At 40.0% G+C, this 16,744-nt stretch overlaps 1 protein-coding gene across 3 annotated transcripts; it reads left to right on the forward strand.

Annotated features, from left to right (window-relative positions):
- The first annotated feature begins 309 nt into the window (after positions 1 to 309).
- On the forward strand, positions 310 to 10,029 carry tom1l2b (target of myb1 like 2 membrane trafficking protein b). Of its 3 annotated transcripts, none has more exons than XM_030773617.1 (15): positions 310 to 380; positions 1,194 to 1,278; positions 1,933 to 2,011; positions 2,118 to 2,267; positions 3,150 to 3,284; positions 3,522 to 3,689; positions 3,774 to 3,890; positions 4,222 to 4,355; positions 4,636 to 4,684; positions 5,944 to 6,100; positions 6,256 to 6,367; positions 6,955 to 7,030; positions 8,712 to 8,771; positions 9,423 to 9,459; positions 9,624 to 10,029. In XM_030773617.1, the coding sequence occupies exons 1-15, from the start codon at positions 329 to 331 to the stop codon at positions 9,776 to 9,778; spliced, it is 1,566 nt and encodes a 521-aa protein (XP_030629477.1). In that variant the 5' UTR covers positions 310 to 328; the 3' UTR covers positions 9,779 to 10,029. The 3 variants fall into 3 exon arrangements, with proteins under 3 accessions (XP_030629477.1, XP_030629478.1, XP_030629479.1); XM_030773618.1 differs by having other exon boundaries at positions 3,528 to 3,689; XM_030773619.1 differs by lacking the exons at positions 3,150 to 3,284; positions 3,522 to 3,689; positions 8,712 to 8,771.
- Positions 10,030 to 16,744: the final 6,715 nt, after the last annotated feature.

Here is a 16,744-nt window from a genome sequence, read left to right on the forward strand (position 1 = left end):
AATTTGACTTAATAAGACAGAGACGCATCCCACAAATCCACAATTCGCTTGTTTTAATTGCGCACTACTCTAGTCTGATTTTGCTTTACAGGTGCTAATGAGCCATGGTTCGAAACGTCTCGAAGGAGAGACTGCCTGTAAGCATTTTTTATATCCCTCAATTACAACCTGTGACTTAGTCATCAAAACATTGTGAGCCCCTTTAAAAGACCGTACCCATACCAAATCACCCCGAAATGCTGGCTCACGTCCTCCAATGAAAGTCCTTTAGGGGCGCGGCTTGACTCCTCTGGCCCATGGATTGCCAGTTGGATGATTTGTTGACAAGATGGAGTTCTTACTGGGAAATCCGTACAGTACTCCAGTGGGACAGTGCATTGGTAGGTTTTTCGTTATTGTCAGTAATTGTTTTGTGTATCTACATATTGCGTTCTCCTTTTTTATCCTGTGTCTTGAACAGCAGCATAGTCGCTGTACATCTTGTCTCACTCGTTCGAGGTCTCCGTAGCTAACCTAGCATAGCTGTTTATGTCATCACTGCTAGCAACCCATACCAGCTGCTTGACCTGAATCGGTTGCTATTGCTAAATCATATTAGGTACAGCCATACGTGTCTATTTAGTATTTTAACTTCGTTGTTGACAAGGCCGTGTCTTTTGCTTTATTTTGTCTTGTGTTGTTTTGTTTTGCTTTTTGGTTGGTTGTTTGCAACGGTTCAAAGTATGTTGATCGTCAGGCAGTAATATTGGGTTGGACTGCTTATTTTAATATTAGCTAGCCAACGTTAGACAGCCTGTTCTGCTCTGGAACATATTGCTTTCACCAGAGGATCCATGCAAAACGAAACTTGTCACCAGGCATACCAAGTCACACAATACGAAACAGACAGCTGTCAGTACCCTCTGACAAGTTGGCTTTCTGTATAAACACTTTCCTCCCCCTCTTTCACAAGTGTTTGTGTAGGTTTTTGGGATTTTTCCCCCATTCTGTCTCACATTTTTGCCTTTTTCTCTGGACGTGAACATATAACAGGATATTTGGATGATATTCTCATCTCATTCTTCAGAAGTGCAAGACTGTGCGCTATTTCAGAATAGCCATACCCAGTGTTCTGTAATACTGATATGCTCTCAAAGCATTTGAAGTATGAATGTAATTGTAAAAAAAAAAAAAAAATGTTTTGTCCTTCATAGAGAAGGCCACAGATGGCTCTCTGCAAAGCGAGGACTGGGCCTTGAACATGGAGATATGTGACCTCATCAATGAAACAGAAGAAGGGTGAGCAAAAGTTAGGGTTAAGGTCGTGCAAACAGCTCTGATGGTTCCTAATATATTTGGCATGTCCTTAAGTTTCTTACATTTTAAGGCAAACAAAGTAAATTAAACTAGCCACATAGACAGCCTTTTAATGAGTCAATACATGTGGTTGGAATGAATGTGTTGAAAAATATGGGGTGACTTTGCATGGGATTCCGGGGGAAACGTGTCGAAACATCGCTTGTGAAATCAGCTGAACGCAGTGAAAACGGTTTCATTCAGTAGATTGAAGTCACCCTGGAAACGCTTATTGTCAGTTCTGCCAAGAGTTCAGCTAATTTCGAGTACAATCGACAATCGAGAAAGAATGTTCTGTCCTTTCTAAAAATGGAACTCAGGCAGTATCATCAGAGATCTCAGTAAGTTTGCCTGAGGTATCTCGCCAATAGTAAAACCACAGTTAGTCTGAGTAAATGGTGTTCCACCAAAAATTTTAATCTTTCCTCCCCTGTTATGCCCCCTGGATTTTGATAGATTGGAAGCAGTAAGAAATGAGCGTTTTTCTCCCTCCCCCCTTCAAATGGCTTTGTGGTCCATTTAGCAGTGAAGCAAGAATGCTTGATTTCGATTCGCTTGTGTGTTTTCCTCACCTGTTGTCATTTGTGTTCGCCACAGTCCTAAGGATGCCATAAGGGCAGTAAAGAAAAGGCTTAATGGGAACAAGAATTACAGAGAAGTGATGCTAGCTTTGACGGTAAGCAGCAGTAGTAGAAACAATAAACAACTGTTCAAATACAGACATATAGACTCTGGCTGTTGTGACCCCACCACTATCTCTGACTCTGTACCTTTTCTCCCAGGTCCTGGAGACGTGTGTGAAGAACTGTGGCTATCGTTTCCATGCTCTCGTCACCGCCCGGGACTTTATTGATGGTGTCCTGGTCAAAATCATATCTCCTAAAAACAACCCTCCTACCATAGTGCAAGACAAAGTACTTGCCCTTATACAGGTATGGAAAATCTAGATTACTATATCTGGATCTTTCTCCTGTGTAAATATACAGGACCCTGTTGTCTATTCAAAATGATCTTTAGGTATATTTTGCTTCTGTGTCGAACAGTCTGAAAAGGGATAACATAGAGGAAAGTAATAAGAATGTGGACTATCAATTGTCACTTCAGGCCCTGTAGTCAAAAGGACTCAGCTTGTGGTTTGCTCCTAGTGTTATTTTCACAGCAGCTGTTTGTGATCTTGTTACCTGGAGCTCAGGTTACCTCCAACAGCTCAGATGTTCTCTAATCTGTCTTTGATACCTGGTATTTATAGTGTTGGAGGCACTATAAAAGAACCCCAAAAACAGTCTTAATAAGGCATGAAGTCAGAAATGTTTCCAGGCAAATTAAATAGGGAATGTTCACTTTGATGTCTTAAGTAGTAAGAAGCAGACTAGCTAGGTTGCAGTGGGCCCGACAAATGTAAAAGTGGTTTACTTTTTCATGGATGTTCATGGAACATTGTTTGATCTGTAGCCTGAATAAAACTGATTTCAGAATACAGCCAGTTGCCAACCATTGCCATTTTACCAGCTGCCAGCAGTGTGTTTTTGTTGTGTTACTGTGGCTATGTTGTGTGGTTGATTTACTAACCCAGTACTATAATGTTGTCTCTGTACAGTTTTATACGATGATTGACTTATTTTTCCTAGTATCTCACAGCCTTACCTTTCAGGCTTCATGATGAATTATTTTGTATCAGGCTACAGTGGTATAGGAATTCAATTTTAATTTTTAATTTGTGATTGTTTCATCCCATAACTTAGCATGCCAAATAAATTGACTTGGTACATGTGTTGTTGTTGATGTTGTTGTTGTTGTTGTTGTTTTTGTGGTAGGCTTGGGCTGATGCTTTCAGGAGTAGTCCAGATTTGACCGGTGTGGTCCAGGTCTATGAGGAACTGAAGAGGAAGGGTATTGAGTTTCCCATGTCAGACCTGGAGACCCTCTCCCCCATCCACACACCACAACGGGTAGGAATCAGTCCAGAGCAGGCCAAACTGCGTAGTGGAGACAGTTTTATATGTGTTTTTTTTTTTCCTAGAGTCTGAATTTTATGAATTGATTTTTATAAACTTTATCCTCGTATTTCTCTGACTGCTTGTGGAACTGTGTGGTCTGTCACTTGAGTCGCATGCAGGAGCACTGACTACACACTACACTTGACTACAGAGTTTGTCTCCTCAGTAACGCTTATCTTCTGACTGTAGTTGCAGAGTGCCCCTGAGGTGGACCAACACAAGTACACAGCCCCAGTTCATCCTAAGCCACAGCCTCACCCAGCGGCTGTACCAGCCTTCTCTGCCCCTCAGAGTCACACCTCCCCACAGATTCCCAACCTTCACATGACCGGACCTATCAACCCCAACCCAGAGCAGGTACGAGGTGACTCAGCTGAAAAGATAAGATTAGATTAGAAGGAAAGGGTTTGAAGGTGAACTGACAGCTGTGTTGACCTTTAGATTTGTAGGCTGCGCAGTGAGCTGGATATCGTGCGTGGAAACACTAAAGTGATGTCGGAGATGTTGGCCGAAATGGCCCCGGGACAGGAAGACCCCTCAGACTACGAACTGCTGCAGGTTATAATCCTCTCCCACACATAACTATCACGACAGTGTTAAAGTGTGTCCATGTTGCATGCGTCTGCATTTCCATGCTGCTGCATATCAACAGTATGCAAATTTTATAAACCGCTGTTGTGAATCACAGCATCACATGCAAAGAGGACATCACCACACTAAGGACAGATGCACAGTATGATTGTTTTCACAAGTCTGACCTTGGCCACTAGAGGGAGTATCAGCACTTCTAAAACTGTGACTCTTCTAGGCAGTGCTGCTGATGCTACTGTCAGATGTGTTCAGAGACACTGTGTTTTAAAAGTTGTGTTGTGGGTTGTGGGTTTTGAAGGAGCTGAACCGCACATGCAGGGCTATGCAGCAAAGGATAGTGGAGCTCATCTCCCGCGTGTCCAATGAGGAAGTCACTGAAGAGCTGTTGCACGTTAATGATGATTTAAACAACATCTTCCTCAGATATGAGAGGTAAAGCCAACCATGACTACTGACGACTAAATCCAGTGCAAGTCTTTCTTCATGATGCATATAATACCGAGGTGATATAGTAGCTTGCACACGTTTGCATTTCCCTGCAAAATAATCCTTATCATGATAAGGTTTTTTGTATGTTTTTTATGCCTAGATGTAGCTGTATTTCTTATCAGATGAATATTAGACGCATTTATGGCATAGAAATGTACTCTGGACCATAATTAACATCTGTTGTTTTTTTTGTTTGTTTGTTTGTTTGTTTTTTCAACCCTAGATATGAACGGTTCCGGTCCGGGCGAGCCTCGCAGGGTGTGAATAACGGGGTATGTTGTAATGTCTTATCTTCACTTTCGTAATAGAAACCTTCTCTCTGCCCAGTATCACTTGATTCACTTTGCCTCTTCACTCATGTACATATGAGTTAAAGTGTAATACCAAAGCGAAGGCTCTGGGTCAAGTTACACGCCTCCTGCTTTTCTTCCATTGCTTGTTTTTTTGTCCTGTCATCATCTCTGATACACTTGGTTGCAAGAGTTTTGCAAGCACTTTTTTTGTCTGATGCAAATGTTGTCCGAGCATGTTGCTATTTATTTATGGTGTGTTTCTGTGTTTTTGTGTTTTGTTTTGTTTGTTTTTTTTCTTTTGTATCGCCAGCTGAGGCAGGCAAGTATTAAAATCATCTCATATTATGCCAAAGGAATCCTGATATATTGCTGGCTGCCATAAGAGGACCTCAAATTCCATACCTTCCATATGGCATATTTGAACTATGCCGTATGCCCTGTGGCTAGAATGATGTAGCCCTTACCCAGTCTGAGAAACCACCCACTCATGCCACCTCCCACAGTGTCTTGTCCCCGTTGGTCCTGCTGTTTCCACATTGTCGTTACCTCCAGTGAAAATTACCGTTCATTTTTCCAAGCATTGTTTAAAACCATGCATAGAGTTTATGTTTTATAGTTTTGAAAATGGTCAATTAAGCCGAACAGCACGTTTTGGCATGTGTCGTGATCTGAATGTAAATTGAACAGTTTAGTTTGAACTGCACCACCGTGAAGTGTTTTGTCAAAATTTTCTTTTTTTTTTGGCTTTTCTTTTTGTTCCTCGGTGCATGTGAACATTCTGAGATCTATATTTATGTAAATCAATGTGTTTTTTGTTATTTTGATGTCTTTTGATGCTTGATGAAGATGTCGCTTTACGAAGAATGACAACCTTTACTTTCACTCGTCCCCATTTTTTGATGATTTCGTTTGGCCGCTGAGCCGTCACGTCACCTCTCTCCTCCTTTTTCCACCAACTCATCTAGCTCTGAACTCTTCTCAGCTGTGTCCTATTACACAAATCGCCATGGCTTAATTTCCTCTCCCACCATGGGCTGGTGAAGCAGGTGCACAAATATAGTCATTACTAGAGGAAGCCCATCATCATGAACCATACTCCTACTTTTGTAATGACTGCTGCATTGGTGCCTTGTTAAATCAGAGATCCCAGTATGGAAGGTGCATCCTCTCTCATTTCAGTAGATTATTATGATTTGTTTCACCTGTTTATCCAATGACGTGTCGTTGTGTCGTCACAGGTCCTCAGCGAGGCCACTGAGGATAATCTGATTGACCTGGGGCCAGGGTCCCCGGCAGTGGTCAGCCCCATGGTCAGCGCCACCCCTCCGTCCGCCTCCGCGGCCCCTCCGGGCTCTTCTTCTCCTGCCACTCTCTCCTCCAAGCTGGCAGGATTGGGTGAGTTCCAGCGCTTTCCAGACCTGTAATCCCCTAACACGTTTAACAATGCGAATGGGGTTCGGCAGAATGAGATGCCAAAGCAAATCCTGTGGTAATGAATAGTGAACTGTGGCACTTTGGTGTGTTTGCTGACTGGGCTGCGCGTTTTGCAGACATTGGCACGGACAGTGTTAGTGGCACACTGAGCACCTTGGCAAGCTGTCAGCCGCAGGACGACTTTGACATGTTTGCCCAGACCAGGACCGGCTCCGTCGCTTCAAAGAAGTACAAACCTCTTCTTACCACGTGACTGTTTTTTTTGTTTGTGTCGAATTTTTTAGTTCTTCAGAAGACCTTTGTCAGCTTTCCAACAGTGTCTGGCATATCTGATTTTCTCAAGGTCACAAGAATCAACAATCTCAATTAGAACCGGGGGGGAAAAAAAAATTCAATCTGTGAACAAACATATGAATTATTTTAATAAGAGAAACAGAACAGAAAGTGTTTCTCACATGATAGTAGTACCTTAAATTAAAAATAAGGTGTTAATGTTTTCGCAGATTAGTTACGAGGGCAGATGAAACATTTTGTAAAATGGCATGGCTCTACGTTTGAGTCGGTGTCATGTAAACCTGACTCTTGAACTACTGCTCTATAGTCTTATTCTAAATAGGGAAAAAAAACAATCTGTGGAATAATTATATTATCAATTTAATGAAACATATGAAAAACATGGTGACGATTAGAGTAAACCCATGAACCTCTATTAACACTACTGTTTTTAAGAACGACTCTCCAATCTTTGTTTACCTTTTTTTTTTTTTTTTTTTTTTTTTGTTTTGTTTTGTTTTGTTTTGGCTGTTGACTGGCAGTGTTCCTTACGAGGCCACTCAGGCTGCTGGCGGACTGGCTCCTACGCTCGACCTCAGACAGCAGAACCCTGAAGGGGTGAGTGTGTGTTTACCTTGTACTGGAATAACGTTATCTCGCTTGCGTTTTTATTGTTTGTGTGTGTGTGTGTGTGTAGGACTTTAGGACTGTCTGTTCTCTTTTTCCTCTTGTTTCTCGGCATGAAACGGTCGCGGTCATGCTACTATATTCATTCTCAAGTCCTGAAATCAAAGTACAGGATAAGACCTGATGGAGACATGTTCGATAGAACTAAATCCAGCACACACAGCCTTAGGGTTACGGTCTGCTGTTTAAACAAATGTTTTGCGCTTAATGTATCGTTTTGAATATCATACTAAGCATTGAGTGTTAGTCATGGAAGCTGTATATGGGTCCGTCAGTTACCACATTTGCTCAAGAGAAGTCTTAGACTTTTGTATGTGTGACATTAATATATTCCCTTCCCATACTGTAGTCTTTTAATGTCTTGGAAACTGACAACATCATGAAGCTTTTATAATGGGTTTTATAATAAGTGTATGATCGAACATGATGGAAATGACCTTGCTAATGAGAATTACCTTGTTAATAATCATCTGTCGCGTAATCGTTAAAGGCATTTTTTTTAGGCTCCTAGTCTAATATTACACGTGTTGGCTCCTCGCAGAGTGCTTCGGTTCACCCAGACGCTCATCATTTTGATTCCGTTACGCCAGATATGCAGCTACACGATATTAATGCTAGGGTAAAGTGTGACTATAGATCATGTGTCAGAAATGTACTGAGCAGAGTGTCCAAAGGTTCATTAGGCACATGGTAAGGGTTTTCTATCTTAACAATAATCCAACCAGTGCAGACAGAAGGATCCATCCTTGGAATAAGCCTTGGCCCCTCTCCCTTAACACAGACCATCACTCATGCTGGTCCTCAGCTCAGTTATTCCACCAACAATTTTGTCATTTTAATTTTTCAAAATATACCTTTATGGTATATGTGTTCCTGAGCAGTTAGTCCTATTTATGCCTTTTTTCTCCATAAGATCTGTCTTTTTTTTTTGTTGTTCAAGCTGGTCAGATCCGTTTAGGAATAGTCTTGCCTTCCAGTTCTTGGAAATACAAGAGAACATGTCCAATTAGTTCATCCTTAACAACAGAATGTCATGAACTGGGCATGTTTTTTGTGTATATCATAGGATTGTGATAGGTGTATATTCAACAAATTTTCAGAGCTAGTAAGTTCTTTATGTCTTATGTCTGTTCAACGTAAGGGTCTTTTTTTTTTAAGCTAGCTCTCAGTGTTTGACACTGGTGTCCGGTGTGTGTTTCTGTCTGTTGATAAAGGCCTGAACCTCCATGTTAGGAGATGTTCCGTCTGTATCTCTCTCCTTCATGCCTGTACATTAAGTTTAATGTCCCACGTTCTCTCCTCGACATTCACCACTCACTCCACAACGTCCGTCTCCAAACTGCGGGTTTGCTGGATTCCCGGCTCTTGCATGTAGCTCCGTGCTTGCCTTTGGGCGTGTGTCACAATTCCCGACATGTTCCTGTTTCAGGTTTTTTAATTTGACATGTGGAAATGTAAGACTTTATGTTATTTATGTTATTTACTTTATTTCTAATTTACATTTTGTTTCTGTTGTGTTTATGGGGGAATGTTTTTGTTTGTTTGTTTGTTTTTTGTTTGTTTGTTTTTGTGGTTTCCGGGCCCATGGTTTTTCGGTGGCTTTCACCTGTAGACTCATCTTGATCAGTCCTCTGTCATGGATGACATTGAGGAATGGCTCTGTACCGACGTGGTGAGATTTACTTTTGTTTATTTTTATCCCATCCTTTTCTTTTCTTCTTTTTCTTCTTCTTCTTTTTCTGATGTGTTCTCTCTCATAGAAGACTAAATATTTCTTTCTGTTATCTGTTTACTCTCACATGACAAAATGAGCTATTCGGCAGTTTCTTAATAGTGCTGTTTTGTGATCAGCTAATGGTTTGTAATGGATGGTGGTTCTTCATAGACTTTCTCTTATTCTTGTACTATTTTCTTGGGATATTCTCACAAATGGCTGAATGGTGTCCTACCTTAGACTCATTTCAAGACATTCATTCTCAGGTTGTAGATGTCTGCCCCAAACTAGAGTTTAAAACTAGAGTTTCTCTAACTCACCCTCTATCTCTGACTCACGGGTCACCTCAAATTAATGATGATAAGCGCTTGGGTTTGCTTTGGGAAATGCTGGTTAGTCACATGGCTTTTGCAAATGCAGTTGTTGCGGGAACAGCACTGGGAACAATCCTTTTCAGTGGTGTTTTCGGATGTTCAGTCACACTAAGAACTCGCTAGTCAAGAGTACTTTAAAAAGCAAGATCTGTGAGTTGGCAAAATCAACAATCACGTGTTTTTCACTGTGTGTGTAACACGTACTGACCACGTTTTACCCTCCACTGTCTAACAGAAAGGAGATGAAGCAGAAGAAGGTGTGACAAGTGAAGGTATGAAGAATGATTTTATCAATATAGTCATTTTCTTAAGAATTGTGGTTTTATTTAATAGGACAGTAGAGCTAACCTGTAAGTCACATGTGTAATTGTTAGCTATTTCCTACAAGTTGAACGTTATGACTGTATGAAACATTCGTGGAATTTCTTTCCTGCAGAGTTTGATAAGTTTTTGGAGGAAAGGGCCAAAGCAGCTGAAATGGTGCCTACCCTACCTACGCCCCCTAGTGGAGACCCTGCCGCTGCAGCAGGTCCTCCAACAAACGCTGGCAAGAAGGCTGACAGACCTGAAGATGCCCTCTTTGCCTTGTAGATGAGTCGTGGACTCTCTCTCTCTCTCTCTGTGGCACAGCTGTTACTCAGTGTACTCCATCTTTTGCCAGTGAGTGCTCTCACCCAGGTGCACCGGGTCCTTTCTCTGTGGCTTTGTGCATTTCTACACAATCAACAACAACAACAACAACAAAAGAAAAAAACAAAATCAAAAAAGCTGCTGCTTCCTTCGCAGTTAGTAACTACACAAATCATTTTTACTGTTCCATGAAGGGATCCTTAAGAAAGACATTTACACTTTGGACATTTTCATAAAGCGACTTTGAGTTTTGTTTCGCCTGAAACGACGCAAAGCCATCTTTGCTCTTCATAGCTTTGAGATTTTGTTCGGAAATCGCTCATGCATGCAACATCAGATCAGTCATTACCCCCCCCCCCCCCCCTTATTTTCATTTCCCTAAAAATCTTAACAGGGATTAGAACAGGAGGTCTAGAAAAACGTGGTAATCGTTTATCATCTGCAGCTATTTAAAGTGTCTTCTACCCCCACCCCCCCCCCGCCCCCACTGACAGATGAAGTCCATACCTTCTATTAGATCATTTTCACCCTGTTGTGTTACATACATTGCAACTAATTACTGTGATAGCAGGACCCTAATGGTTGAGTTTTCTTAAGAGTGCCCCACATTGTGTTGAAAGAGATTTGTTTGATTGTTGTACGCTATTATAAATGGAAACTACTTCAGCTGTTTAACCTAACATCGTGGAACATAAGGGATTCCATAGCATTGAAAAGGGAGGTTCCTCTGTCCTTTGTTTGTTTGTTTGTTTGTTTGTTTGTTTGTTTGTTTGTTTGTTTGTTATTGTCTAATTTGACTTCCATGGCCTGAGCACAGTGCTACGTAATGAGTTAATTTAATTTAGTGATAGAAAAGGGAGATCTATTTAAAGACACGTTTTGCACCTGAGAGAATCTTTTGTTTTGATAGTATTTTTTGAATTTACATTTGCAGTTTCTGTACGAGTGCGTCTGGGATTCCAATACTGTTTTCAGTAGCTATACACTACTTTCTATTGTCTCAATAGCTGTCTGTGAGAGAACGCTGAGGAGAAATGGCAAAAATGTGTTCATGCTTCACTTTATCATGCACTGCAACTTTAATTTTATTGCTATATACTGCAGTGTTCAAAAATGTTCAGGAACAAATGGAAACTGTCTTTCACACTACCTGTTAGGAGGGAGGGGGTGCTCCCATTGAAGGAACTTAATGGAGTCGCGTTGGTGACTGCAAGGCAGTTTAAATTGGATTTTTTTTTTCTGGACACAGCTACTGTAGAGAAGATGTCAAGCTGATTGTAGTTAGGGAATGAGATTAAGCTGCCTTAATGAACTCATGTGACCTGTGAGGTGTTCTTATACCTACATTAAGAGGTTATACATTGCCCCCCCCCCCCCCACAAGTGATGGTGTTAACACGTCCGAACTTTTGTCGTTCAGATCGATTATTTGAGTGTTATGGTTCTTGGTCAGTTTGGTTTAGTTTGAGTACATCCCGTTCTCTGTATTGCATTTTAATGGACCAAATTATTAACTCGAGAAAACAAAAAAAGTCCTTTGATACTGAAGCAACGATCTGTATTCAAACTATATTGTTCTAGTCTTGTGTGTCCAGAAGTCCAGTTGATACGACTATTTGTTGATCATTGCTCATATTAAATAGGTGGAGGCACTTTCAAGGAGATGTAGATTGTTACACAGATAAAGATCTCTATTTTCAGATCACAGATACTTACAGATGTTCAATTACTGTTTTGTTTGGTTGCTGCATTAGTGATATCTGTTAGACTATTTAATGCGAACTGGAAGGATGTTTACTATCAAATCTCTCTAGTTCTCTATTGTTGTACCAATTCAATTCTAGATCAGCTTTAAATAAGTAAAACATAAATTTGAAGATTATGCATAACACAAAGTTGAAATGTTAACTTTTGTTGTGCGTGCTTGATTATAACACTTTGATATTTTTAAAATGGCTTTCTGTGATGAAACGGATGGATAAGTTGAATCATGAACTTTGACTTCGTACCTAAAAGGAATTAGGAATCTCTCGATATTATGTAGGGAGTGCTAAGGCAGAGAAGCCTTATAATGGAATGATATTGGAGAAATCCCTTGTACAGACTGTAATCAGAAATGTGTACTTTGGAAACTTGATGACTAGCTTCCATTCATCTGCCATTGATATGGAATGTATGAGAAAACATCATTAGGTGTTATGTTTTACTGTCTGTAAGCTGTTCGCATCCAGTTTGAACAGATTTGAAAAACCACTTGAGACTAAAAGGGAAAGTTCACAAGATGCTTTTTGACTGGTCTGTGGTATGATGGTGTGAAGAAAAAAAGACACACACTCTTTTCCTCGGAGAAAAAAAAAACATTCTTGTCCTCAGTGTACCTCAGTCTTTTGATTGGAGTAACTCGCATACTAAGTTACCGCTCCAGTCCGGTACTGTGTTGACATGGCAACACCCACAATGCACGAAATGCAGCTGAAACAGGGGTAACTACAGTTGTGTGATAGTTGTATGGGAACACAAAAGAGGGTTCATGGCTTTATCAGATCCACTGTGTTTGTGCTCCAATCACTGTTTAAAGAGGGATGAATACATTGCATTCTCTTAACCCTGAATAACAATAGAACATTAACTACCCACACAGAAAAAGCCTAGCAAAGTACCAGGTGATGCTGAAAACTGCAGATCATCTTGAAGGCTATCATCTGGAGTACACTGCATTTAATATTTTCTTTTTTCCTCCCTGAACAAACAGGTGTTCCGTGATAAAATGTATAATAAGACTGTACAATAATTATAACCACACCAGTTTGTGCTCTGTAATGTATTCGTTTAGGGCACATAATCCAAGTGATGAAAAGTAATGTTGGCTGATTCAGGCTCAAAGGATGAAAGTCATGGACTGGGATGTGGTATCATCCCAGGTTCAACACTTGGATTATTCTTTAATCCTCATAATCCGTAAACCCTCATACCACAGATGTGTAATAGCATCTGATATTTTTTCTTTTTTAAAAAAGATGACACTGTTACTACTCTATTATGTTTGTTTGTTTTTTTTTCTTTTGTTTTTTTGCAAACATCAGCCCGGGACAGTTAAATGTGCTTTTAGATTTGAGAATGTAGGAATGAGTTGTTTTGATTTCGTGCAGTTTTCAGTATTGGGATTATATTTCATTTTGAATAGTGTGACAGAATGATCCATTATGTTGAAACGAGTTCCCTTTATAAACCTCTGAATATTAAGTGGTTATTGTTAATGATAGAGTGTGTGTGTGTGTGTTTGTGTGATTGTGTGTGTGCGCGCGTGTGCACACACACGTGAGTTTATGTATAAACTATCTGTTTGTGACTCCCCGTAAATCCTCTTTTGTCGGCCTCCTGCTACAGTAGAGACTTTTCCATCTTAAGAGACCCTCTCTTCACGACTATCAGTTTGAATTTGTGATTTGCTATGAAAAATCAGGGTTTGCTGTGGAAGGATGTCACAAAGCCTTTTCAAAACCTATTTAAATAATGAATAGTGTTCAGCGGTTCTAACCCCCCCCACTCCCCCCACCCAAAAAAAAAACCCTACACCACCTCAAATCTGCATTACCACTGTCATAACCTTTTATCTATAGTTGGGATGCAGTCTCTTATGACATCAGCTGCTATCCATCAAAAAGATCTTTTTTTTTTTTTTTTAAATCGCTCTGAAAGCATTTCCATTTTTTTTTTTTGTTTGTTTGTTTCTTTTTCAGTAGACTGGATATTTCTTTTGAGTTTTGTGCATTTTATGTACGTGTGTAAACAGATTCTAATTTGTGATTGCACAGATGATGTTCATGGTGTTTTGTGTAGAGGAAGGTAAGGTTGCCAGCACATTCTTCAGCGTGGTTTGAGGAGCACTGGGTGTTAGTAGTCGTGAGAAATGGATCAGGGCCACACTGCGAGCCTGTGACCAGTGTTGTCCTTGATCTTAGCTTGACTGATAAAGAAATAATGGCGGCCTGTGTGCTTACCTGCTGTTACCTCAGGCTTCTCTCTGTATCATTTGACCCATGCATGTGTTCAACTCCAATAAATCATACCACCTGTTGTGGACTTGTGCCCATATTTTTCTGAATTATAAAGAGTAATAATTTTGTTTGTTGGGAAGTAAATTACTATAAGTGTATATTTAAGTGTTTGTGCCTGGTTCTTTACTTCCCTCTCTCTCTCTCTCTCTCTCTCTCTCTCTCTGTCTCTGTGTCTGTGTGCATGTCTAAATATATAACACACACACACATCCATATATATATATATATATATATATATAAATAATTTTTAGATTAGCCATAATAGTCTAACAGTATGAAAATTCGGAGAAGAAAACAATACTTTGATGTGAGACAGAACTGCCTCCTCTGAACATTGAAAATAAAGAAAAAAAGCACCAGTTTCCCTGTCCATCAGATCCGCCCTCCAGACTCACTGCACTACACTACGACACCTGTGTCATTCAGATCAGTGCTCTTTGTATTTTAAATGCAGTATCCTTTCATCAGGACACTAATATGATGTTAAAGCAGGAAAGGGAACCCTCCTCCTCACACCCTCTCCGCGCAGTTCGTTCGGGCCCTCACAGACGATTTTACCCGTCATTTAGGGGAAATGGAGCTGATGCTGCTGGGAACCAGGCTTGCGTGTTGCATTCCTTAGTAAAAAGAGAACCTGAGTAAGAGTGTGGGGGTGGGGGGGGGGGGGGGGGGGGGGGTGGGGGGGGGTGCGGGGGGGGGTTGGGGGAACTGTGATCTAGAGAAGGGATGTAAACAACTAGTCTAAAATAGCCTTCATTCTGTTACTGTTGTCTCAGAGCCGTATGGTAACACATGGCCAATTATGTGTGGAATCATGTTAAAGGGCATGAGTGAATCTACAATAAGGATTTTTTTTTTTTTCTGCTCTATGTTCTTTAATGTCACCAGATCAATAGCCCTTAGCTTTCCAATCAATGCCCAATTACTGCAAATACAAACATGGCTGGGCATACCGAAACCATCATTGTTTTTTTAAAATTATTAACACAGTATTACCCGACATGAATTGTCTGTTAATGGTTTTTGCATTCCCCCCCCCCCCCAACCCCCCTTTTTTTATTTCCGTGTCCAATGCTCCCTTAAATATTTTCTTTTTTGTTTTATCCTGCCTTCCCTCATGATTGGCAACATTCTTTCACAAGTTGATTTCTTGTGGCTCTCTCTGTTCCTTTCTAGTTTGTCACCTCAAGTCATTTAAGAATAAGCTTTGCCTGTATAGCTTTGAGGCACATCCATACACTGTAACAGCTATAAGTCAAAAGCTTGACAACTCTAAATAGTTCATAGATGTTAACACTTCTGCTAGGGCATTGAATGATATTACACAGTTCATATTCACATTTTGCTTTTATGCTGTTTGTAAAAAAAAACAAACAGAAGTATTGAAAGCTGAACACACACTTATGTGGCCCCATGCCCCAAGATATTTTAATAATGCTCATTAGCTTCTAGCTAACTCAGGCATACATGTAAAAATCTACCAGTGAATGATCATCTTTAATGCTCACCAAAAACCACACCTTAAGGAAGCAATGATTGTTAATCAAAGACTGAAAAATTGCATAGCCTCTCCACTAAATAAATACACATAATGTATTTTATAATATTTCTCATGAGATTCATCACTGTCATTCTTTCACAATTATTTCCAGGCAGAAAATCCAATTACAGGAAGAAAAAAACAAAGTAGTTAAGGCAAAATATTTAAGGTAAATTAGCTATTTATGTTTATGATAGGGGTGCTATTATCGTTGCACATCAGTGACTTCCCAATTTCCTTGTTTAGTTCAGTTTCCTTAGCCCTAAGCTTCTAATTTCAACATTGTAATACCTCATAATTCAGTCTACTTATGGAAAAATATGAATTCCAGGATGTTGTTTACGATTATGAGATGCCTATGCAACGTAACTTGAAAGAGAAAAAATGAAATCGTTTAAACATGAAAAAAGACAAATCTGCCTTCGAAACAAAACGGATTTAGACTAAATTATGTATGTCTTGCTTAGATCCTGTTCAATTTGGGACCGTAAAATGAAAAGAACACTGTCAACGACCATATAAAGACGCTTTTAATCTGACTTCCCTTGATGTCGCGAGCTTTTTAAGACCAGGCCTTGGAGCGCTTTATGCTAAGTTAATTTACCCAAATATATCCACACCACAGCACACAACATCAACAGCTCTGTTAATAGAAACTTGCTGATCCATAACAATTCTAGTGCTAGACGTACGCTGGGAGGCAGTGCAATATTACCGTTAATATCAATGATCGATCAGAGGATTTGCAAGCCGGCATAAGGCGTTTAATTATAATTGCATCAGGAGTGGTGTTGTAGTGGCAGTAGGATTTGAATAAGGTCACATCTCCGTCTCACCTTGCAAGTGTAACGCTTGATGAAATGCCACTCATGTTAAGTGCGTTGAAACCTACCTGATGTAGTCACACTATAATATAAAGGTTAAATTGAAAAATGTCCCCTCTACAGCACCATGATTGATACACTTTAGAGGAAAAATAAATGTTAACAGGCTTCACTTTTTAACTCCTATGAATGGAATATTTTATAATGGAATGTTTGGATCAAATTTAGAATGTCTTCCCCCCCCCCCCTAAAAGAATGGAAAAGGTCAGTCAGAAAGATTAGGAGGATTTGAGAAAAAGGGTTGCATTGCATTGGTCTAAGCAACATATTAATTATTGTCAATATGCGTCATAGATTTATGAGATGAAGATTTAAAATAGCTGCATTTTGTTCTGTTCATTTACATATAGGATATTCAGATATTTGGACTATATTTAAATAATCATTGTTCCTTTTGAACTTGTAGAACATATGTAGACCCAAGTAATGTTTGCCCAGTCTTGGTG

The sequence above is a fragment of the Chanos chanos genome, chromosome 5 (assembly GCF_902362185.1).
Source record: "Chanos chanos chromosome 5, fChaCha1.1, whole genome shotgun sequence".
NCBI lineage: Eukaryota > Metazoa > Chordata > Actinopteri > Gonorynchiformes > Chanidae > Chanos > Chanos chanos.

What these genes read in the sequence shown, in the direction of transcription:
- tom1l2b (XM_030773617.1), top strand. Translation starts at nt 329, where the DNA reads ATGGAGTTCTTACTGGGAAATCCGTACAGTACTCCAGTGGGACAGTGC. An exon ending in CCATCCACACACCACAACGG is followed by an intron (nt 3,285 to 3,521) that starts GTAGGAATCAGT and finishes TTCTGACTGTAG; the next exon opens with TTGCAGAGTGCCCCTGAGGT. An exon ending in GGCTCCGTCGCTTCAAAGAA is followed by an intron (nt 6,368 to 6,954) that starts GTACAAACCTCT and finishes GTTGACTGGCAG; the next exon opens with TGTTCCTTACGAGGCCACTC.